Here is a 23,625-nt window from a genome sequence, read left to right on the forward strand (position 1 = left end):
GAGTCAGGCAGGGCTGCCCTCTCTCGCCTGTCCTTTTTGTGTGCTGCATAGAACCCTTTGCCGAGTCCATCAGGAAGGATCCGGGCATAAGAGGAGTGACGATCCCAGGCAGTGGAGGCACTCAGGTAAAAGCCTCCCTGTACATGGACGACGTCGTCGTCTTCTGCTCGGATCCGCTGTCGGTGCGCAGACTGATGCACGTCTGCGACCAGTTCGAACTGGCCTCGGGAGCCAAGGTAAATCGTGGGAAGAGCGAGGCCATGTTCTTTGGGAAGTGGGCTGACCGATCCTTTGTCCCCTTCACTGTCAGGGCTGACGGCCTGAAGGTGCTGGGGATATGGTTCGGAGGGACCGGGGCATGCGTTAGAAACTGGAAGGAGCGAGTGGCTATGGTGAAAAGGAAACTGGGCATGTGGGAGCGACGCTCCCTCTCCATTGCGGGTAAGAACCTGGTCATCAGGTGTGAGGTACTCTCGCTGTTGCTGTACGTGGCGCAGGTCTGGCCCATTCCACACTCCTGCGCGATGGCGATCACTCGAGCCATCTTCCGCTTTATCTGGAGGTCGAAAATGGATCGTGTCTGCAGGGACGCGATGTACAAGCCTCTAGATAAAGGGGGAAAAAACGTGCCCAACATCGCCCTCATACTGATGGCCACCTTTGTGTGCGGCTGCATCAAGCGGTGCGTAGACCCTCAGTACGCAAACACCAAGTGTCACTACGTGCTGAGGTTCTACCTGTCCCCGGTGTTGCGAAGGATGGGTCTGGCCACGCTGCCGCGGAACGCTCCAAGTAGTTGGACCGTGCCGTACCACCTGTCCCTGGTGGGAAAATTTATGCAGAAAAACACCTTTGACCACAAGTCCATCAGGCAGTGGTCAGCACGTAACGTCCTAGAGGCCCTGAGGGATAAGGAGAGGGTGGACCCTGTGGGATGGTTCCCCGAGCAGACTGTCAAAGTCATTTGGCAGAATGCCTCATCGCCAGAACTTTCCAACAAGCACCAAGACGTAGCTTGGCTGGTGGTGAGAAAGGCCCTCCCCGTCAGATCCTTCCTACACGCCAGGAGTCTCACCCCCTCTGCACGATGCCCTCGAGGTGGCTGTGGTGGGGAAGAGACCGTTGTTCACCTCCTTGTGGATTGTGCCTTTGCAAAGAAAGTCTGGAGAGAGATGCAGTGGTTGCTGTCGAGGTTCATCCCGAGCAGTTCTGTGACACAGGACTCTGTGCTCTACGGGCTGTTCCCAGGGACACACACCGAGACAAACATCAACTGCAGCTGGAGGATCATCAACTCGGTGAAAGACGCGCTTTGGTCTGCCCGAAACTTGTTGGTCTTCCAGCACAAAGAGTTGTCCCCGACCGATTGTTGCGGACTGGCACAATCCAAAGTCCAGGACTACGTGCTGAGGGACGCACTAAAGCTTGGGGCAGCTGCCGCAAAGGCGCAATGGGGAAGGGTCGCTGTCTAAGACCTTTCTACCACAGCGCACCGAGAGACTGGGAACTGTTTAGAGCCCCTCGGGCTGTACAGATCAAAATGAAAGGCTGTAAATGATTGTAATATTGTTTGTACTGATGCACCTGGTGATACATTTTGTAAAAGTTTAACCTGGATTGTACCCTTGTAATGTTGTTTTTGAAATGGTTTTGAATGTGATTGAAGATTTTTATGAATAAAGTATATTTTTACAAAAAAAAAAAAAAAAAAAAATCAGTACCATCAGGGAGGTGTCAGCTGTGGCTCAGTCCATAGCACCCTCGCCTTTGAATCAGAAGGTTGTGGGTTCATGTCCCACTCCTGGAAACCAAGAACTGTGATTGTACTCAAAAGAGTTGCAATCTGTGACTGTTGATAACTCGAAAGTACCATCAGATATAGTAACTGTTACCATCTCGTGGAGACCAATAACGATTTAGAGAAATTCAAACATCTGGTTAATAATTGAAAAGGACCACACAAGGTTTCATGCTTTAAAAAGGGGAAAAACTTTTACTCACTAAAGAAAAAAAACAAGCTCTTTTGACTTAACACCATATCTTGCACGCAATTATACTTTAAACCAAAAATTCTGAACAGAACTCTCCCCGTTCTACTTGTAATCAAGGTGACCAACTGTCCAGGATTTTGCAGGTTTGCCCTGTAATCGATGCTATTGTCCCACGTCCCGGCCTGAAGCTTGCCGGGGCGCTGTTTTTCACGTATTTCAGGCATTTAAATTTCGCGCATGTATAGTACATCATGTGCGGTCCTGGCTGCCCCAGCAGCTTTCACAGGTCTGCCAGCAAACCCCGCCTACTCGCACAGGCCCACGCCAAAGTGGCCTTCACTTTGTCCCCCACGCCCCACCCCCCCAGGGTTAATCACCCTGTTATAATTTCAGGAAAACTCCTTTTTACGTTACAGTTTCTTGAGTGTCTATTCAATTCTCCTGGGACCAAACACTGTGTGTCTCACAGCTCCCAGGAGTGCACGCTCAGCTTCCTTAGTCTCCCAGTCTAGACTTCCAGAACTCCTCTCGTTCTGTGAGGATTCCACTGCTGGTCTTTTCCACCACCTTCACTAGGCAGATATGGCAATCTTACATTTGGACTTTTCATTCCGAGCATGGACTGCACTCACATCTTTGCGTGTTCTCCCATAGAAACACCCATAATCTCTGCTGCCCCTGACTCAGCTTCTGGCAGACACTCTCTCAGCCTAAGTCAAGCTGGCTCCAGCCACCGACTGCCTTCTTACAGACTGCGCCCAGGCTGACTATCCCACAAACCGCAAAAACAGCAGAGATATATTCAAACAAAGGAACCTTCCTCTCGCAACTCAGCTTCATGACACACGTGACACACAGGGTTCATTTTCAGATAGAAATGAAAATGAATTAGCTTTATCTTTTCCCTTTGATATGAGAAGTATAAGGATACTTAAAAACCTTACTTGTTACCAGTTGCCTTCAACCCCTTTTCTGGTCTGGGAAACTACATGAATAATTTAACCCACCCAGTTTATATTGTCATTTCCAGATGCCTCAAGATACCCCACAGTCAGACTGTCTCCTCAAGAGATATTCAGAGAGGCCACTACTACCCTAGGTGTGAATAACCCCTCTCGCCCACCATCCCAGCAGCACAATACGACTTCCCCTTTGATCTGCAGCTCCAGGCCTGTCTGATGGGGCCCATCAGATCAGGTTTTCTTTCAACTATCCAACATTTAAACTATAGTTCCCAAACCAAAATAATTTTATCCACCATGTAAAAGATACAATCCTAAAACATAATCATATAAACATCACACTTGTATCATGTGTCTAGACTTTAAAAAAGAATCACGTTATCTTTTGATCTCCAATCGAGACCATATTCTAAGGTGTTCTATTAAAAGCCGGGCAAAACCCACCTGAGCTCTTAAAAATCAACACTTTTTTTAAAGCATGTGTGTCATTCATTATTGAGTTTGGCAGTTATCTTTTACTAATAGCTCTCAATCTTTGAAATGAATAATCTTCTATATAGCGCTGGTGGATAACAAGCGACCAGATGAGGAATTTCCATATAATTAAAGCCTTTAAACCCTGTGAGACACTCCTTGATATTTTCAGAATAATCCCTAGGACTAATATCTCTTACCCAGGTACGAGATAGCGTGTCATAAATACAAGGTGTGCCAAGTTTCTTCTATTTGATCCAGGGGCTGACCTGGGATCTTGGGGCAATGGCTAATTCCCCACATAGTATGAGACCAAGATGCATCATTCCAGGCCACCTTTGGCTCTTGGTTGAGATTTGCTTTTTCAGTAATGGCTTTTACACTCTGTGGAAACCCGATGGACAGCTAGAACTTAGCAAGCAATATCCAAGAAACTCAAGCTGGGCATGCTACATCAGGCACCATTCCAAAACTGATGTCCCATGTGAGCAGCACACATTTGCATTCATGTGCTATGCGGCTGCACAAGGTTCTCCAGTAGAGTTCTATGGAAAGATCTCTACAATATTGTCTTCAAAGCATCAGGATGAGCTACTCTTCCTCTGGAAGTGCTGGGTCTCCACTGAGCAAATCCTCATGTGGGAACAGTTCAGATTGAGTCTACTACAGTTTTTATGCATGAGAATGGATTCTTGGATACTTGTAAAACTTTGGGCAATTAGGTTTGGGCAGCAAATTAGTTGTGACGGTCTTGCTTCTGGAAATTATCACATGACTTGCCGGCCCCCACACTATCGCCATTGGTCCATCCTCCAGACACACCGCCTTCCAACGACCAATTAGAAAGGGGACAACAGACCCTTTGCAGCCTTATTGGATCAACCTCGACTATAAGTGAAACAGATTTTCTCTCCTATCCCCAACATTTTTACAATTAAGAAACGAAAATAAAATGGAAACAGCACAACATCTAGCCTTAGCCTTCCAAACACAGGATTGCACGAGCACTCCAGTGTCCTGGAAAAATCCTGCAGAGTTAGGAACCCTACAAACAAGGGAGGTGGTCTGCTTCAATAAAGAGCTACAAATCTGTTCAGCAAGGAGCTGTGTATGTTAGTTTACCTACTGCAGACCTGATCAAATGGATTCTTATTGCTATCGTTTCACATATGGTTCATGTAACCACTGCACAAAGCCACTGAGAAATGAGCAGCACTTACATCAATCCATCGGGCTGTCCAATCAGTCAAGCTCATTACGTTGGTTGAAGGCAATTCGAATTCTCAACAGGTATGACTTATACTGAATCTACAGACTGCCCTGAGTTAAGGTTTAAATTACAGCAATTACTTGAGTGCTTTTTCTTTTAAAATAAGAAAAAAAAACACCTTTATGCTTAGCAAGAAGGCAAGGGAGAAGAAACATGGTTTTGTACTCTAAGACTATTCCTCTTCACCATGCATAGTCATGTTGGTTTGGAAGAGCATCCAGCTCACCAAAACTGTTATCTGGGTCGCTGGTTGGCCAAAAGAAAATCTTTATCCCTGCACGTGACACAAAGTTTGAGGTTCCGCACTGAGCCACCTGCAGTGAAAAATGCCCAGATGCCCATGGTCAGCGTGATGATGTATACTGGGATCAGGCTCCCTTCATACTGAGGATTCACAAACGTCTGTATTGAGAGAGGAAAAAAAGCACAATACGGATTGAAAGAAAGGACCATTCTTGAAGCAACAGCACGCCAAGAAGCCCAGGAGATCCCTCGTTTCCCTTCAAAAGCATTGAAGCATTTGGAATACACAGGTTACTGAATTTTACCATCCAGCTTTGGATTCAGCCCAAATGGGATTAAATTCTTAATCAACCGCACTTCATTATGCAAACCTCCATTTTAGTAATGTGAAAAATTACAAATTAAAATTCAGTAAAAAAAAATTGATATGAGCAAAACTCATTGCAGAAGACAGTCAACCTCAAAAAAATTAGAATGGTCGAAGTATTTGCACAGGCCATTCAGCTCATTGTGTCTGTATTGGCTCCTTGCTAGACCAATCAAAATTTAATCCCACTGCTCTGCTCTCTCTCTCTCTCTAGCCCTCTATCTTCCTCTGCTTCAAACACAAAGCATGTTGCGGGCGGGGTGTGGGATGGGCAGGCTGCTGGGCGACAGGGGAATAATCATGAGTCCCATCATAGCAACTGGTTTATGCTCCAATCAAATCCAATTTTTCTTCAAAAAAGAGGTCATTTCCTCTGCCTCAGCCACTCCTTGCAGCAAAACATTATACAATTCCCACCCCTAATGCATGTAATTGGTTGAGGGCAAGATTGGTTCCAGATGTGATGCACCCCATGTTCAAACAGCACAAGAGCACAATTTGGCATAGTATCAATGACTGTGAAGGAACAACAGGAAATTGAGGGAAAATAAAATCCCATATGATTTCCTATTTTAAACCGTGGCAAATTATCTCTATTTCAAATATACATTCAAAGCTGAGCACTGCAAACCACTAACCTACAAGCTGCAAATACATGTTTGTAAGGCTCTCTCTCGGGTGATTTTATCTCACTAGAGTCAGAGTTACCTGAGCTAAATTAACCACAGACATCAACACTTACCACGCTGGATACCACGAGGTGGCTCAGTACAACTGCAGCCAACGCCCACCACTTGCTCTTCTCACAGGCATCAAAAGAGACTATTCCCCAGAACACGTGCAGCAGGATGATGGCCAGTGTCATAAACGCTACAAATAAAGGCAGATCTGTATTTTATAAAGCGTCTTTCACCACCTCAGGACGTCCCAAAGCACTTTGCAGCCCACGAGGTATGTTTGAAGTGTAGTCACCGACGTAATGTAGGAAAGTCACAACCGATTTGCACATAGCGAGCTCCCTCAAACAGAAATGTGGTAACGACCAGATAACCTGTTTTTCAGAAATGTTGTTTGAGGAGTATATATTGGCCAGGACATTGGGGAGGAAGCCTCTGCTCTACTTCAAATAATGCCATGGGATCTTTTAGGTCCACCCGAAAGCAGGTGGGGCTTCAGTTTAATGGAAGACAGGTTCATCTTAGTTGGTTTCCCATTAGGGACTTGTACTCTTTAAATTACAAATATGGACGAAACACCAGGACCTTTTTGACTTTTAACCCAAAAAGGTGTGTCAAGTGGGATAGTGGGGCAAAGATTCATGGAGCACAGGATTGAATTTTGGGCATTTTCAATAGACCTGATTATGTTACTGGACTAATAACCCAAAGAGTGAGTGTTTCAAATCCCATCGGGCCATGTTAAGAATTGAATTCAGCTGCACAAGACTGGAACACACTGATATCAGTAGCAGTGACCACCAAGCTGCCGGATTATTGGGAAAAGCCAGTTCAGTCACGTCTTTAAGGGAAGGAAGACTGCCGCTCTTACACGGTCTGGCCTATACGCGCCTCCAGTTCTCACAAAAAACGGGGTTCACTCACTCTTAACTTCGCTGTGAAGTGGCCTAGCAAGCCATTGAGGACGCCCACATGTTTGGCAGGGATAAGCTGAAGTACTCAACAATAGCACTGTACATTTGAAAGACATAGTAGAAGTGTGTCAGCCTGTCGTAGCCAAGGAATTAGCCATGGGTCAAGTTGCTAGGACGCTTTCCTGAGCCAGAAGATTCTGGGTTGAAGCCTCACTCCAAAAATTTGAGCACATCAACTAGGCTGACACTCCCTGTCCAGTACCGAGATGCCATCTCTCAGCTGAGAAGTTGAAACTAAGGTCCTGTCAAAGAGGAGCTGGGGAACTGTCCCCAGTGTCCAATATTTACCCCTCAACCAACATCCCTAAAAACACATTTCCTGGTCACTATCGTATTGCTGATCACGGGAGTTTCCTGTGCACGCGCCACTGATGCTCCTGCCATCGAACGGAAAGGCGTCAGGATCGGCTGTGAACGCGCCAGCAGCTGCAGTGTGGGCCGAGTGCGCATGTGCAACTGCCCCCGGCACTCGTCATGTGCATAACTGACTGATGCCTTTCCGTTCTGCAACAGGAGCATCGGAGGCGCGTGCGTGGCTGTGGGGCGTCAAATCCCATTTCAGATCTCTCCTTCAATACCGGGGGAATGAACTTGTTCAATTTGCAATGCATCGCCGATACACAAAAATGGAAATAGTGATTGCAGGTTTAAGTAACAGGATGCTGAAGCAAGTTGGAAAGGCTTTGAGGAGGCAATTCTCGGCTAGCTCAGATGGTGCAAAAACAGAAAATGCCCAGATGTTTTGATGCTTCTCAAAGTCTTTTTTGATAGCATCTGCAGAAAGTCCTATTAAAACAGCAATACCCCAGCGTATTTCTGGTAAGAACTTTAATAACAATGACTAACAAATGAACAGAATATCTTGGGAATAGTTAATCCTAACATGATTGTTTTAATTTACTCCCTAACACCAGGTTTCAGTTTGCACCTCAAAACTTAGGCTGTCTATATATTTTTATCAACAGTCACAGATTGCAACTCTTTCGAGTACGATCACAGTTCTTGGTTTCCGGGAGTGGGACGTGAACCCACAACCCTCTGATTCAGAGGCGAGGGTGCTATGAACTGAGCCACAGCTGACACCTCCTCTTAGGCTGTCTTTTTTTTTTTGTAAAAATATACTTTATTCATAAAAATCTTCAATCACATTCAAAACCATTTCAAAAACAACATTACAAGGGTACAATCCAGGTTAAACTTTTACAAAATGTATCACCAGGTGCATCAGTACAAACAATATTACAGTCCTTTACAGCCTTTCATTTTGATCTGTACAGCCCGAGGGGCTCTAAACAGTTCCCAGTCTCTCGGTGCGCTGTGGTAGAAAGGTCTTAGACAGCGACCCTTCCCCATTGCGCCTTTGCGGCAGCTGCCCCAAGCTTTAGTGCGTCCCTCAGCACGTAGTCCTGGACTTTGGATTGTGCCAGTCCGCAACAATCGGTCGGGGACAAATCTTTGTGCTGGAAGACCAACAAGTTTCGGGCAGACCAAAGCGCGTCTTTCACCGAGTTGATGATCCTCCAGCTGCAGTCGATGTTTGTCTCGGTGTGTGTCCCTGGGAACAGCCCGTAGAGCACAGAGTCCTGTGTCACAGAACTGCTCGGGATGAACCTCGACAGCAACCACTGCATCTCTCTCCAGACTTTCTTTGCAAAGGCACAATCCACAAGGAGGTGAACAACGGTCTCTTCCCCACCACAGCCACCTCGAGGGCATCGTGCAGAGGGGGTGAGACTCCTGGCGTGTAGGAAGGATCTGACGGGGAGGGCCTTTCTCACCACCAGCCAAGCTACGTCTTGGTGCTTGTTGGAAAGTTCTGGCGATGAGGCATTCTGCCAAATGACTTTGACAGTCTGCTCGGGGAACCATCCCACAGGGTCCACCCTCTCCTTATCCCTTAGGGCCTCTAGGACGTTACGTGCTGACCACTGCCTGATGGACTTGTGGTCAAAGGTGTTTTTCTGCATAAATTTTTCCACCAGGGACAGGTGGTACGGCACGGTCCAACTACTTGGAGCGTTCCGCGGCAGCGTGGCCAGACCCATCCTTCGCAACACCGGGGACAGGTAGAACCTCAGCACGTAGTGACACTTGGTGTTTGCGTACTGAGGGTCTACGCACCGCTTGATGCAGCCGCACACAAAGGTGGCCATCAGTATGAGGGCGATGTTGGGCACGTATTTTCCCCCTTTATCTAGAGGCTTGTACATCGCGTCCCTGCAGACACGATCCATTTTCGACCTCCAGATAAAGCGGAAGATGGCTCGAGTGATCGCCATCGCGCAGGAGTGTGGAATGGGCCAGACCTGCGCCACGTACAGCAACAGCGAGAGTACCTCACACCTGATGACCAGGTTCTTACCCGCAATGGAGAGGGAGCGTCGCTCCCACATGCCCAGTTTCCTTTTCACCATAGCCACTCGCTCCTTCCAGTTTCTAACGCATGCCCCGGTCCCTCCGAACCATATCCCCAGCACCTTCAGGCCGTCAGCCCTGACAGTGAAGGGGACAAAGGATCGGTCAGCCCAGTTCCCAAAGAACATGGCCTCGCTCTTCCCACGATTTACCTTGGCTCCCGAGGCCAGTTCGAACTGGTCGCAGACGTGCATCAGTCTGCGCACCGACAGCGGATCCGAGCAGAAGACGGCGACGTCGTCCATGTACAGGGAGGCTTTTACCTGAGTGCCTCCACTGCCTGGGATCGTCACTCCTCTTATGCCCGGATCCTTCCTGATGGACTCGGCAAAGGGTTCTATGCAGCACACAAAAAGGACAGGCGAGAGAGGGCAGCCCTGCCTGACTCCAGATTTAATCGGAAAGCTATCTGTTTCCCACCCATTGATTGAGACTGCGCTACTGATGTTAGTGTAGAGCAGTTGGATCCAATTTCGAATTCCCTCCCCAAAGCCCATCCTCTTAGGCTGTCTGCCTAATTACACATGATAAAGTCCCATACTGACTTACTGTGACCAACACTATCACAGAATGGTTACAGCACAGGAGGAAGCCATTTAGCTCACTGTGTCTGCTCTAGCACTCCGAATGAGCCATTCACTTAGTGTCACTCCGCCACCTTCTCCCCGTAACCTTGCACATTCTTCCTTTTAATCCCTCTTGAATGCCTCGAGTGTACCTGTCCCCACCACACTCAGGCAACGCATTTAGATCTTAACCACTTGCTGCATGAAAGTTTCTCCTCCTGTATCCATTGGCATTTTTTTTGCCAATTACCTTACAGCAGTGCCTTCTGTATCTTGATCCTCCCACCAATGGGAAAGGTTTCTCTCTATCTACTCTGTCCAGACCCATGATTCTGAATAACTCTATCAAATCTTTTTTGTTTTCCTTCGAGAAGGGAAAGTTGAGTTGTAGCTTCTCCAATCTATTTACGTAACTGAAGGTTCTCATCCCTGGAACCATTCTCCAGAATCTTTTCTGCACTCTCTCTATTGCTTTCACACCTTTACTAAAGTGCTGCCCAGAACTGGATGCAATACTCCAGTTGAGGTCGAACCAGTTTTCTGTACAAATTTAAGACTATCTGTCCAAGTGCAGGGAGTGCTCCCCCTAGTGTTGCAGCACAAATAAACACAACCCAAGATTACAAGGCTGTGAACTTCAGCCCATTTTCCAATATAAAAAGGTGCTTTTCGTACAAGGAAGTCTGCTTTGCACATGCAGTGCTGAGAACACACACACACCTGGATGCCAGAGCTATTCTGATGTAAATGATGAAGAATTAGCTTTTGTATAGCAGTTGGTCATTTGTTTAGGACATTCCAATGTGTTTTGTAGCCAATGAATTACTTTTGAAGTGCAAACAATTTACATCCAAGTAAAGTCCCAGAAATAGCAATGAGTTGTCTGACCAGTTAACCTGCCTTTGCTTTTGTCCCCACCCCCTCTTTGAATAACGTCAAGGCACCTTTGACATTCACCTGACCCATATCAGCAAAAAAGGATTAGCTCTGGGTCCTCTCTGAAATTCATCTCCAACAATTCAGCACTTCAAGTACTGTGCTGCACTGAAATGTCAGCCTAGATTATAGAGAGCCATAGAAGCTTTCAACACAGAGGATGGGTGGGGGTGGGGCTGGGGGTGAGGGTGGGGGAGCCATTTGGTCCATTGTGTTTGTGCCTGTTCTTTGAAACAGAATTTTCAAAACTAACCACACTGCTCTACTCTCTGACTATAGCTCCATGTCCTCCTCTACTTCAAATATTTATCATATTTTCCATTAAAAGAGGTCTCTCTATGGTCTCTTCCTCAACCACCAGCCACGGTCTAATTGGTTGGCGGAATAGGCTTGAGAGGCTCTTCTAACCCTCTGCATAAGGAGGTTTCTGTTTATCCCACTCTTCACATGGTGAGAATTTTAAATTGATGACCTCCTCTTGTCACCAATCCCTCTGCTGGAGCTAGTCTTTCCCATTTCATCCCATCAAAATCCTTCATTTAAAAAGACTCCTTTTGGCCTTCCCTGCCCCAGTGGGAGCTGTTCTGGATATCACGTCTTTCCTCATAACCATGGCTTCCCATCAGGGGGATCATCCTGATGAATCTTTGTTTTCATGTCCTTTCTACCAAAATTGCCATTCCGCTCACATTCCGTACCTGTTGCAGGTCCATGAGCTCAAGTTATCAGCTGCTAAGCTTTCAGGACTGTCCGATTCCAGTCTTGCTGTGTTGAAACTGCCCCCCAAATAACCTCCTCGCCACACTTCTGATGAGAAGCCCATCCCCCTCCTTCCTCAGGCAACGGTCAATAGACCTGCCATTCTTGACCAGATCTGAATGCACCTACCTGACAGAAGGAAATAATGCGATGAATCCCCGTGAATGCCGACTGTGCCTGGGCCCAGGGAATCCGCGAGGATATTTACAACCGAGAAGGCTCCGCTCATTATACCAAATCCCAGCCCTGAAACTGTGCAAAAAACACAAACCCTTATTTAAAAGGAAGTAGGATCCTACTGCAAAGGTTGGTGCAGGTGGTCAGTCACGCCACAAACAGGACTCTCCTTTACTGCTGGGGCCTACATGCTTCTCAACCACGTCAACCAATCATAGACGAGGAAGTCCCCCAATTTGTGCTGGTTTCCGCCAATGACAGGGCAATAATAATTGATCCCCGTGTGCCCAAACTGGGGTACCAATTCCTGGTGCCTGCTGGAAAGTTCCACGCGTGGATAGTGTTGTGGGAAGGCAGGGTGGGTCTCGGCTGTGACTATCTCCAGTTGCACGGTCTGGCAATTCTTGGCCACCAAGCCTCATACATGGAGAATGATCACTTGGGGAGGGTTACCGAGTATCTGTGAAATCCATAGAAGTCAGGAAGAGGAGGGCAACAAAGAGCCACATATCAAAGACCAAATCGCATTCTAATGTGATGATATCATGGAGAGGCATCACCACCAATTGATTAGAGACTCAAACTTTCCAGCACAACATCTAAGACTTATAGATATGGCACACTTACTGTAAAAGCGACACACCCGACTGGCTAAATTTCACTGAACCAAGCAAGAAGCATGGTGCAATTTTTTTTGTTTTACAGCACTGGATAATTTAGTCATGATCTTTGTCAGTTAGAGAAATTATTTTGTTCCTTGAAACCAGACCCTGTTCTGACAGAAGGGGCTCGATAGTTTGGAACTCCCTTCCGCAAACAGGAATTGATGCTAAGCCAATTGTTGGCTTTATATATTAATATGATTTTTGTTAACCAAAGGTATTAAGGGATATGGGACAAAGACGGTTACTGTATATAGAGTTTGGTCCCAGCTATGATTTCACTGAATGAGGAAAAAGCTCAAATGGATAAATGGCTTTCTCTTGTTCCTATGATGATGTGATATGCTGGGTTACTAATCTTGTTGGCGATTCAGGTTGGATTATTCATCTCTGGTGTTCAGGTAAGTGTTGGATTAAGCTCTTGGACCTATGCCTTGACATCCACCATATAAAGAGCTGCAACAAACAGTAGACAGTTCCCCCCAACAGTAACTAAGGTCTTGTATAAGTTCAACATTATATCCTTGTTTTTTTATTCCGTGATTGTACACATTGGTAACACCAACATTTTTTTAATGGAGTACAAATTTCACCATCTGCTGTTGTGGGATTCCAACCCAGAGCATTACCCTGGGCCTCTGGACTACTAGGCCACTGGCAATACCACTACGCCATCACCTCCTTCTCAAGGGATGGGGAATAAACGCTGGCCTAGCCAGCGAAGCCATTAATAAATAAAAAGAACTTGCGTTTACATAGTGCCTTTAATATGGTAAAATCTCACAAGGCACTTCATTGGAGAGTTATCAAACAAAACTTGACACCGGGTCACGAAAAGAGATGATCGAAAGAGGTTGGTTTTAAGGTGCGTCTTAAAGGAAGAAAGAGGTAGAGTGGGGGAGAGGTTTAGGGAAGGAATTCCAGACCTTAGGACCCAGACAATTGATGGCACATCCACCAGAGATGAAGTGATTAAACCGGGAATGTGCAAAAGGTGAGGAGTGCAGAGAGTTCAGAAGGTTATATGGCTTGAGAAAATTACAGAGACTGGGGTGCTGGTGGTGGGGCGGGGGTGGGGTGTGTATTTGAAAATGAGGGTGAGAATTTTAAAATCAAAGCAGTGTCAGGCCAGGAGCCAATGTAAGTTAGCGAGCACAGGAGTGATGGGTTTATGGAGGGCAGAAGATGGGAGGGCTTTCAGGAATCAAGTCTAGAGGTAACAACGATGTGAATGAAGGTTTCAGCAGCAAATGAGCTGATAATAGGTTGATTTCCATTACAGAACCTTACCATAAGCCAGCTGTTGAACAGAAATAGGCATGATCTCCTCTCGAGTTATTGCCAGTAACCCTTCATTTGCCTTCCTAAAAGTTTCAGCAGAAGAATCCAAAAATTACCCAGAGATGTCCACAATTGTTAGATGGTAAACATCAAGATTAGAACTAGATAATAAACTTAATTATGTTTAACATGAGGTCATGCATCAACTGTATAAATTTGGAATTTTTTTCAAATACAATGTTTTAACAAAAAAAAGTCCAGAATCCATTAAATTGAGGTCTTATTGAATACGACCATTGCTGTGTTATTAAGCTGTACAGACTGGAAAATCCTGGCTCAATTCTGAATTAGCTGACCTGAGCCAGGACAACTAGCCCCCGATTCCAAAACATTACCAGGCTGGGATGCGATGCCTTCCACGGTTGAATAGTTTGCCAACACAAGTCATCAATAGGAACAATGGTCACATGGGTGAGGCACTGGCACTGGTATCTTAGGAACTTTACCTCGCCTTCAGGAGGTGGACAGTGACAGGGAGAAAAAAGCGGATATAGTGCAAGGGTAAAGAGGAAAGACTGGAATTAGCTTTGCTCTATCAATGAGGCGACACAGGCTTGATGGGCTGAATGGCCTCCTCCGTGCTGAGCTTCTATGACTGTCCTTGCCCCGTAAAGGAATGGATATTTCCAAGCATGGCAATATCGCAGAATTTTAACTGCACACGAGGACACCTTTGGCCCATCGTGTCTGCACTGGCTCTCCAAAGGAGCATTATGACTTGGTGCCATTGCCCTGCCTTTTCCCCATATTCCTGCACATTGCTTCTATTCAAATAATTATCTAATGTCCTCTTGAATGCCTCGACTGAACCTGCCTCCACCGCACCTACAGGCAGTTCACTCCAGACCCGAACACTCATCGCGTGAAAATGCTTTTTTCTCACATCACGTTTGCTTCCTTTTGCAAATCACTTTAGATCTGCGCCCTCTCGTTCTTGATCCTTTTGCAAGCGGGCAGTACTAAACATAATGGCAACGATCACAGGCGCACACAACTGCAGGAACCCACCTGAAGAGAGTTTCCAATTGTTGAAATAGTCGTTGCGTGTTTTAGATTTAACTTTGTATTTAATGTGAAGGCTTGAGTGGGGAATTCAGTGACTGATTCCAGATGCATAGCTGGAGATGGTAACCTAGCTACAGTGGAAGAGATATGTCAAACACCAGAAACTCCGGTCTCTCCACTGGTTAAAAACTGAAATAGTTCAAAGTTTGACCTCGTTAATTAAACTGCCTATGGGCCAGGGTTTGGAGGTCGGCAGGCGGAGGTGGTTGGCGGGCTGGGGAGCCACCCCTGCCATCTGCCCCCGGCCGCATTTTCACGCTGGCGTGCCAATTGAGGCCCGAGTGTGAACGGCGGCTTCCCCAATGGTCGGGAAGGGGTGGGTGGGGGCCTGTCGGCTGCTCCTGGAGGTGACGGCTGCCAGGATGGACACCCTTATCCCCAGGGATGGAAGGAGGAGGCCACCGCACCCGACAAAAAGAGCTTGGGAGGAGGTGGCAGTGCTGGTCAGCAGCCACGATGTGGTGTGGGGCACCTGGGTCCAGTGCTGCAAGAGGTTTAATGACCTGCTGCACTCAGGAAGGGTGAGTACCGTGTTGGCGTGGATCATGTGTTGAAGTGTTAAGGTGTGGCCATCATGCCGTGGAGCTCAGGGGTGCTAGGGTCTGAGCGCCAACTGTCAATGACGCCGGAGCTGGCCAAGGGGGTGAGCCCTGGCTGCTTGGCCTGAGTGCCTTGTGCCTCGAGGGCCACGACTCGGATGTGTCCTGCAAGGTGCTCCTCAGGTGGGGTTGGCCAGGCTGCAATGGCGCTGCAGGTAACGAGTGGACTAATCAATGCTCCTCTGTCCTTTCAGGAGGAGACGGCCCATAACAGCATTGAAAGGTTGTGGACAGGCGGAGCCACCCCCTAACCCTAACCAGATATGAGCAGGACACCCTTGAGTTGGAGAGCATCACGCACCTCGGTCAACCAGCTGCAGAGAGGCTGGAGTGTCAGACAACGGTAAGAGTGCAGTGCACTGAGGTGAGAGTTTGGGATGGTACAAACATTCTTGTGTAGTCTCATCATTGCTGGAAGCCTCAGGGTCCCTGGCATGCAGAGACAGTGTGATGGCTTAAACTAATGACACGTCGTTGTTCTTCTTTAGGTTTGCCATCACACACCCAATCATAGGACCCCGAAGACCCACCCCTGACGCCAGAGGACCACCAGGCTTCAGATGCGCCACACCCGCTCTCTGAACCAGCGCAGATACCAGCGCCTCGGTGTGCGTTACATCTTCGAATGTAGGTGCACAGTGGTGAAGGTACTTCACACTTGCTTGAGGTGCAGGAGGAGGCAGAGTGTGCCCAGCGCGCAGTCAGAGGACTGCTGGAGACCAGGACGATGCTCAGTTGAAGTCAGCTGGTGAGCCTCCGGAGTCTTCCATTAGGCGGCAGATGCAGGATGCCCAGCGAGATGTACGGGATGATCTGGCGGAGATCCATGAGCATATGCGTGTCATGGTTTCCGTTATGGAGAAGTCCATGCGGAGCATCAGCACCGTCTTGACCCTCATGGCCGAGCGCACTGCCTCCTTCATTGAGTGAGTGGTGATTCTCATGGAGAGGAAGCTCCAGGAACAAAATCAGGGGCTCCTGGGTTGCGCTCAGACCTGCAAGCCCTCGCACAGGTACTGACCTCAGGTGGTCAGTGCCCATGTGGGAGATGGATGAGGCACCCAGCTAGGTGCCTGTCCATCAATGGTGAGCAGGAAGGTCCAGAGTAGCCTCACATTGGCACATGAGCTGCCTGTTGTCTCTGTGGGTTTCTCTCAAGGTGCTCTGGATGACAGCAGCAGCTTCTCCACCCCTCTACCAGTGACTGTGGCATCTGATGAGGCTGCGGCGACTGAGGAGATGCCAGTCGTAGAACTGGCCGCTCCCTCCCTCAAGGCTCCACTGGCCAGAGGTCATCAAAGCCAATAGGACAGCAGAGTCAGCCGGCTGTCTCCAATGCTGGTGCCAGCGAGGGGGGCACCCAGATGTAGCAGTTGAGAACGTAAGTTTAAGGCACCATGAGCACAAGAGGGATTGGTTGTGCAATGGTTTGTTTAGTTTAACTGGTCTGGGGTTGAAGGCCAGAGAAGGTTCTGTTCATTTGTTTTGACTGTCAACAAGATAAATTTTCTTTTGTCGTAATGGCCTGAGCATGCCTCACCTTTTTTATTTGATGTGGTGCAGGGTACGCCAGTATGTAATGTTGGATTTGGATGGCTCGAAACTTTATTCCACAGGCACTGAGTGGATTTTGGGGTCAAAGGAAAGGGTCATTTCAGGCATCTGGGATGGAGGCAGCAGCCCTGGCATGTGGTGGTAGCAGATCTAGCAGCCTAGCTAGAGGAGCGTTGGATCAAGGTGTTCCTGTCTGCCTGGAGGTTACAGAGGTCTGCCTCCACGCCCTCAGCGTTCTCCTCACCGTGCTCCTCTTTTGACTCACTATTGGATTCATTATCTGTGGCCTGTGGAGCTGCGTCAACATCCTCTCCCTCCAGTGGGTCCCCCCTTGCCTGTGCCAGGCTGTGGGGAGCGCAGCATGCAACCACCATCAGTGAAACCTGCTCGGGGGGGGGGTATTGTAGTGCTCCCCCTGAACGGTCCAGGCATCGGAAGTGAGCCTTCAGAAGATCTATATAGTCTTCTCTATCACTGTCCCTCTGGAGGCATGGCTCCTGTTATAACGCTGCTCTGCCTCTCTCCTTGGGTGGTGAAGAGGCATTATAAGCCACCTTTTCAAAGGATAGCCCTTGGCACCCAGCAGCCATCCATCCAGTTGGGCTGGAGCACTGAAGAGCCTCGGCACCTGGGAGTGTCTCAGGAGGTACGCATCAGGGGAGCTGCCAGGGTACACTACACAGACTTACAGAATATGCATCCTATGGTCACACGCTATCTGCACGTTCATGGAGTGGAAGCCCTTCCTGTTGACGAAGGCACCCGGCTGACCCGCTGGCGCCTTGATGGCCACATGTGTGCAGTCGATTGCATCCTGGGATGCGGGGGAACCCAGCAATGGCTGCAAAACCTCGGGCTCGTTCAGCCTGGCTGGCCTCGTCCGTACGGAAATGAAAGAAAGTCAATACCCGCCTGTCAACGTCAACTGGCTTTTTACTGGCCTCTTAATTAATGGTCCTGCACCCGCACCTGCCCGCCGAGTGAAACACCACACAATGACGTCGGGACACTCACCCAACGTCATCGCGTGCTATTTTACGCTCGAGCGTGTCGGGCGCGCATCCGCACACCGAGGGAAAAATTCCGCCCATGGTATTTTCCCCGCAGTCGGTTGTTGAATACATGGTGGGGGGAGGGGATTTGTATTCATTCTCAGGATGTGGGCATAGCGTATACTGTGCATCACCAATACCTGGCAGGAGGTGGTTGTGGCGAGCCACATTCTTCAACCACTTCATGCGTAGCGGTTTGATACAACTCAGTAGCTTGCTAAGCCATTTCAGAGGGCAGTTACCAGTCAACCATTGAGTCTGGGGTCGGATATAGGCCAGAGCGGGTAGGCGCAGCACAATTTCTTCCCTAAAGGGTATTAGTGGACAACAAGCCAGTAATTTTATGGGCACATCACTAATGCTAGCTCTTTATTCCAGATTTACTTAATTAATCGAATTTAAATTCCCCTAGCTAGTGTGGTGGGATTTGAACACTCGTTTCCAGATCATTAGTCCGGGCCGTTGGGTCACCAGGCACGTAACATAACTAGCACGCTATCGTACCCATGGGCTTGGAGGGGCTGGGGGTAGGTTATACACACAATGGTCCCAGAAGAGAGATTGTAGGCTTCAGAAAGTCGCTCCATAGAGCCACCCAGTTTTCTGAACCTGCTATTACATCACGAAAGTTGACAATTTACAATGTGAACAGCAAAGCAAAACCTGTGACAACAGGAGGTAAGGTTCGTAGGCAATAAATACGCATCCTGCACAAGGTGTTTACTTATACTGATACAATCACGTGAGGCTAAAGCTGTTAAACACCTTTACCCGGGAACATTCCAGTCATTTGCCAACTGGACTCGTCAAATGCTACTTTAGACAGCGAAATTAACCTAGGCTTTTAGAAGTTAAATCGCGTATTTTGTTTTGAACAACGTGAGCTGATCTTTTCTTACTTTAATAGCTTATAGTAACCAAATCGAATGAGCTCTTGAAGCAGCACTGAGAAAATGACGCCAAAGATGAGAAGCCCCTTCTGCATTATCGCATTGTTCTTGTCACTTAGTTGCACAGCAACAACCCACACAACTGACGACAGCAGCAGGGACACCAACCAGAAGAAGGCCCTGAGGATTAAACAGATTCATATATCAATCCCACAGTGTTACATTCAACACTTCAGATCCAACTGATTGCTGTTCACGTAAAACCAACATGTTTTTTCATGTGCTGCTTAGTTGAGTATCCCTCAGGTAGAAACACGTTTGGATGTTCAGTCCCTCACCCATCACCCCTGCGTTTGCTGACCTACATCGACACGCAGCAGTTCCCCAATGCTTCCCATTGAAAATGTTCACCCTCATTTTCAAATCCCTTCATGGCCTCCTCCCTACAATCTTCTCTAGCCACACAAACATCCCAGAGGTTTGCGTTCCACCTATCCTAGCCTCCTGTGCACCTCCCACCTAATTTGCTCCCCCATTGGTGCCCGTGCCTTTAGCTGTCTGGGCCCAAAGCTCTGAAATTCCCTGACTCTCTCCCCCACCTTTCAGACCCTCCGCAAAGCCATGCTTTATGGTATAGCTTCTAGGAACCCGTCCTAACATCTCATCTTTGGCCATTTTAGCCTTTAAAGGACCTTGGGGCACCTACTACTTTAAAGGTACTACATAATGCAAAATACTGCAGATGCTGGAAATCTGAAATAAAAACAGAAAATGCTGGAAATACTCAGCAGGTCTGGCAGCATCTGTGGAGAGAGAAACAGAGTGAACGTTTCGAGTTGAATACGACTCCAAGCGGGCTCTCCTTTCTGCCATCTGGTCATTTCTTTTGTCCTCTGCTTTTTCCACACCCTTCCTGACAGCTTTCTGCAGGCACTCTGGTCAGCAGCGAGGGCTTCCCCCATGCTTTAACCCTGAAGTCTCACTTGCAGAGATCCCCGTATCGCAGACGTGGATGACCTGTCTGCAATACAAGATTGTCACTGAGCATGTCTTTGGGGATGCGGCCATAATCCATTGAGCTCGCCCAACCCAGCCGCTGTTATCAGCGAACATGAACTCACAGGCTAGGACTTCACACGCTTCGGTCTTGCCAAGTTGAACAGCTTGCCATCAGCTCTAGACTGCAAGTAGGCACCCTCGTCATCAAAAATGTACAATGGCAGCATGGAGAAGAATATGCCAAAGAGAGTTGGCACCAGGACATAGCCCTGCTTTACCCTGCTGCTGATCTTGAAAGCGTCTGATGTTGCTGCATTGTAACTGATGGAACTGCGCGTGTTCGCGTGGAAAGAGGAAATGATGCCCAGGAGTCCGGGGTGGACAGCCCATATTTTCCACAGTTTGTCTCAGCTGATCAGTTCGAAGGCCTTGGTGAGATCTATGAAGGTAATGTAGAGTGGTCTGTGCGGTTCACTGCATTTCTTCTGTAACTGCCGACAGATCTCGCGAATGGGCTCAGCAGTCCGCTCGGCATATGGGTCAACAATCTGTCACAAAGTCCTTCAAAACTCTTTCTCCCTCGGGAAGAATTTCAGCTCCTCTTCTAGGATTCAGCCTGACCGCCAGCCACCAAAAGTGCACAACCAGCCTCAGTCCCACGGGTACGGTCCTCACCAAAAATAGAACATGTCTGCAGCACCTCCTCAACTCTGCTTACGATGGTCTGGATGGTGTAGATCCACCAACGTTATCTTCAAAGTAACAGAAACTGCTGCAGCAGCTGTGCATTTGCTTATTCTCAGCTTCTGAATCTAGCCTCTGTCTTCTTCAGCCTGCCCTATACCGAACCACCAAACTCATGACCTGAGCTCCAACAGCTCTGTGTCCTTTTTATACAGTTTCAGTCCCCCCTGAGGCTTTTGGTTTCCAATCTGTTTGAGTCTTGGTTTCCTTAGGAACTGGGAGTTTCCCCAGTTTCATTTCCCCTTTGCAATTAGGGTCTGTCTGAAAGAATACAAGCTTTGAAACTACAGATTCTATACGTACAACTCAGGCTGAGACACTGAGCCCAAAAACAAGCTACACAGGGAATGATGTCCCATCACCTCCTAAAGATGACTGCACTGCACACAGATACCAGATTCCCCCCGTTCCACCGTTACCCTGGATCAGACATACTTCCCCACACTGTTCTGTGCATTGGTTAACCACTGTCTCAGGGGGAGAGGGGGGTTGGGGAGGAGGTGGGAATGGGGAATGGGGGGGATGGGGAGAGGGGGGATGGGGGGGATAGGGAGAGGGGGGATGGGGATGGGGGGGATAGGGAGAGGGGGGATGGGGATGGGGGGGATAGGGAGAGGGGGGATGAGGATGGGGAGGAGGGGGGATGGGGAGGGGGGGATAGGGAGGGGGGATGGGGAGGGGATGGGTAGAGGGGGGGATGGGACAGGAGGGATGGGAGAGGGAGGAGGGGGGATGGGGAGAGGGGGGGTGGGGAGAGGGAGGAGTGGGGAGAGGGAGGAGTGGGGATGGGGTGAGGGAGGAGGGGGGAGGGGGAGAGGGAGGGAGGAGGGGGGGATGGGGAGAGGGAGGGAGGAGGGGGGAATGGGGAGAGGGAGGGAGGAGGGGGGAATGGGGAGAGGGAGGGAGGAGGGGGGGATGGGGAGAGGGAGGGAGGAGGGGGGGGATGGGGAGAGGGAGGGAGGGAGGGGGGGATGGGGTGAGGGAGGGAGGAGGGGGGGATGGGGTGAGGGAGGGAGGAGGGGGGGATGGGGAGAGGGAGGAGGGGGGATGGGGAGAGGGAGGGAGGAGGGGGGATGGGGAGAGGGAGGAGGGGGGATGGGAAGAGGGAGGAGGGGGGGATGGGGAGAGGGAGGGAGGGGGGGATAGGGAGAGGGAGGAGGGGGGGATGGGGAGAGGGAGGGAGGAGGGCGGGATGGGGAGAGGGAGGGAGGAGGGGGGGATGGGGAGAGGGAGGGAGGAGGGGGGGATGGGGAGAGGGAGGGAGGAGGGGGGGATGGGGAGAGGGAGGGAGGAGGGGGGGAGGGGGAGAGGGAGGGAGGAGGGGGGAGGGGGAGAGGGAGGGAGGAGGGGGGAGAGGGAGGGAGGAGGGGGGGATGGGGAGAGGGAGGGAGGAGGGGGGAATGGGGAGAGGGAGGGAGGAGGGGGGGATGGGGAGAGGGAGGGAGGAGGGGGGGATGGGAGAGGGAGGGAGGAGGGGGGATGGGGAGAGGGAGGGAGGAGGGGGGGATGGGGAAGAGGGAGGGAGGAGGGGGGGATGGGGAGAGGGAGGGAGGAGGGGGGATGGGGAGAGGGAGGGAGGAGGGGGGATGGGGAGAGGGAGGAGGGGGGGATGGGGATAGGGAGGAGGGGGGATGGGGATAGGGAGGAGGGGGGATGGGGAGAGGGAGGAGGGGGGGATGGGGAGAGGGAGGAGGGGGGGATGGGGATAGGGAGGGGGGGATGGGGATAGGGAGGAGGGGGGGATGGGGATGGAGGAGGGGGGATGGGGATAGGGAGGAGGGGGGGATGGGGATAGGGAGGAGGGGGGATGGGGAGCGGGAGTGGGGTGGGAGGAGGGGGAGGAGGGGGGGATGGGGAGAGGGAGGAGGGGGGGATGGGGAGGAGGGGGGGGATGGGGAGAGGGGGGGAGGGGGAGGGGGAGGGAGGAGGGGGGGATGGAGAGAGGGGGGGAGGGGGAGAGGGAGGGAGGAGGGGGGGATGGGGAGAGGGAGGGGGGGGAATGGGGGAGAGGGAGGGGAGGAGGGCGGAATGGGGAGAGGGAGGGAGGAGGGCAGGAATGGGGAGAGGGAGGGAGGAGGGCGGAATGGGGAGAGGGAGGGAGGAGGGCGGGATGGGGGAGAGGGAGGGAGGAGGGCGGGATGGGGAGAGGGAGGGAGGAGGGGGGGAGGGGAGAGGGAGGGAGGAGGGGGAGGGGAGAGGGGGGGGGGGATGGGGAGAGGGAGGGAGGAGAGGGGGATGGGGAGAGGGAGGGAGGAGGGGGGGATGGGGAGCGGGGAAAGGGGTCTGGGGTCTCCGGCCGGGCCCTGATCTCTCCTCAGCCCCTCCCGCTGCCTGCAGTCCCGAGGCCGCGCCCTCACCCTCCGATCAGGAGAATAACCCGCAGCGGTTCCCGGGCGATGGTGAAGAGGAAGAGGGAGAGCGCGGGCCCGAAGGCGATGAAAGTGCAGCCGAAGAACACGGCTCCCGGCATCGCGGCGCCTCCCGCATCAGCTCCGAACCCGCATCGGACACACAGCAACAGGCCCGACTCCGCCCCCCCTCCCTCAGCGCCGACTCCGCCCCCCCTCCCTCAGCGCCGACTCCGCCCCCCTCCCTCAGCGCCGACTCCGCCCTCCCTCCCTCAGCGCCGACTCCGCCCCCCCTCCCTCAGCGCCGACTCCGCCCCCCCTCCCTCAGCGCCGACTCCGCCCCCCCTCCCTCAGCGCCGACTCCGCCCTCCCTCCTCAGCGCCGACTCCGCCCTCCCTCCCTCAGCGCCGACTCCGCCCCCTCCCTCAGCGCCGACTCCGACCTCCCTCCCTCAGCGCCGACTCCGCCCCCCCTCCCTCAGCGCCGACTCCGCCCCCCCCCTCAGCGCCGACTCCGCCCCCCCTCCCTCAGCGCCGACTCCGCCCTCCCACCTCAGCGCC

General features: G+C 50.5%; 1 protein-coding gene across 1 annotated transcript; it reads right to left on the minus strand.

Annotated features, from left to right (window-relative positions):
- Positions 1-4,854: 4,854 nt before the first annotated feature.
- On the minus strand, positions 4,855-23,267 carry LOC144676432 (gamma-secretase subunit Aph-1b-like). The gene is made up of 6 exons (XM_078536849.1): positions 23,075-23,267; positions 18,984-19,154; positions 13,764-13,837; positions 11,764-11,886; positions 6,050-6,177; positions 4,855-5,099 (listed from the first exon to the last, which is right to left on the minus strand). The coding sequence occupies exons 1-6, from the start codon at positions 23,185-23,187 to the stop codon at positions 4,932-4,934; spliced, it is 777 nt and encodes a 258-aa protein (XP_078392975.1). The 5' UTR covers positions 23,188-23,267; the 3' UTR covers positions 4,855-4,931.
- Positions 23,268-23,625: the final 358 nt, after the last annotated feature.

This window comes from Cetorhinus maximus, unplaced genomic scaffold (assembly GCF_964194155.1).
Source record: "Cetorhinus maximus unplaced genomic scaffold, sCetMax3.hap1.1 HAP1_SCAFFOLD_1594, whole genome shotgun sequence".
In the NCBI taxonomy this organism is placed as follows: Eukaryota; Metazoa; Chordata; class Chondrichthyes; order Lamniformes; family Cetorhinidae; genus Cetorhinus; species Cetorhinus maximus.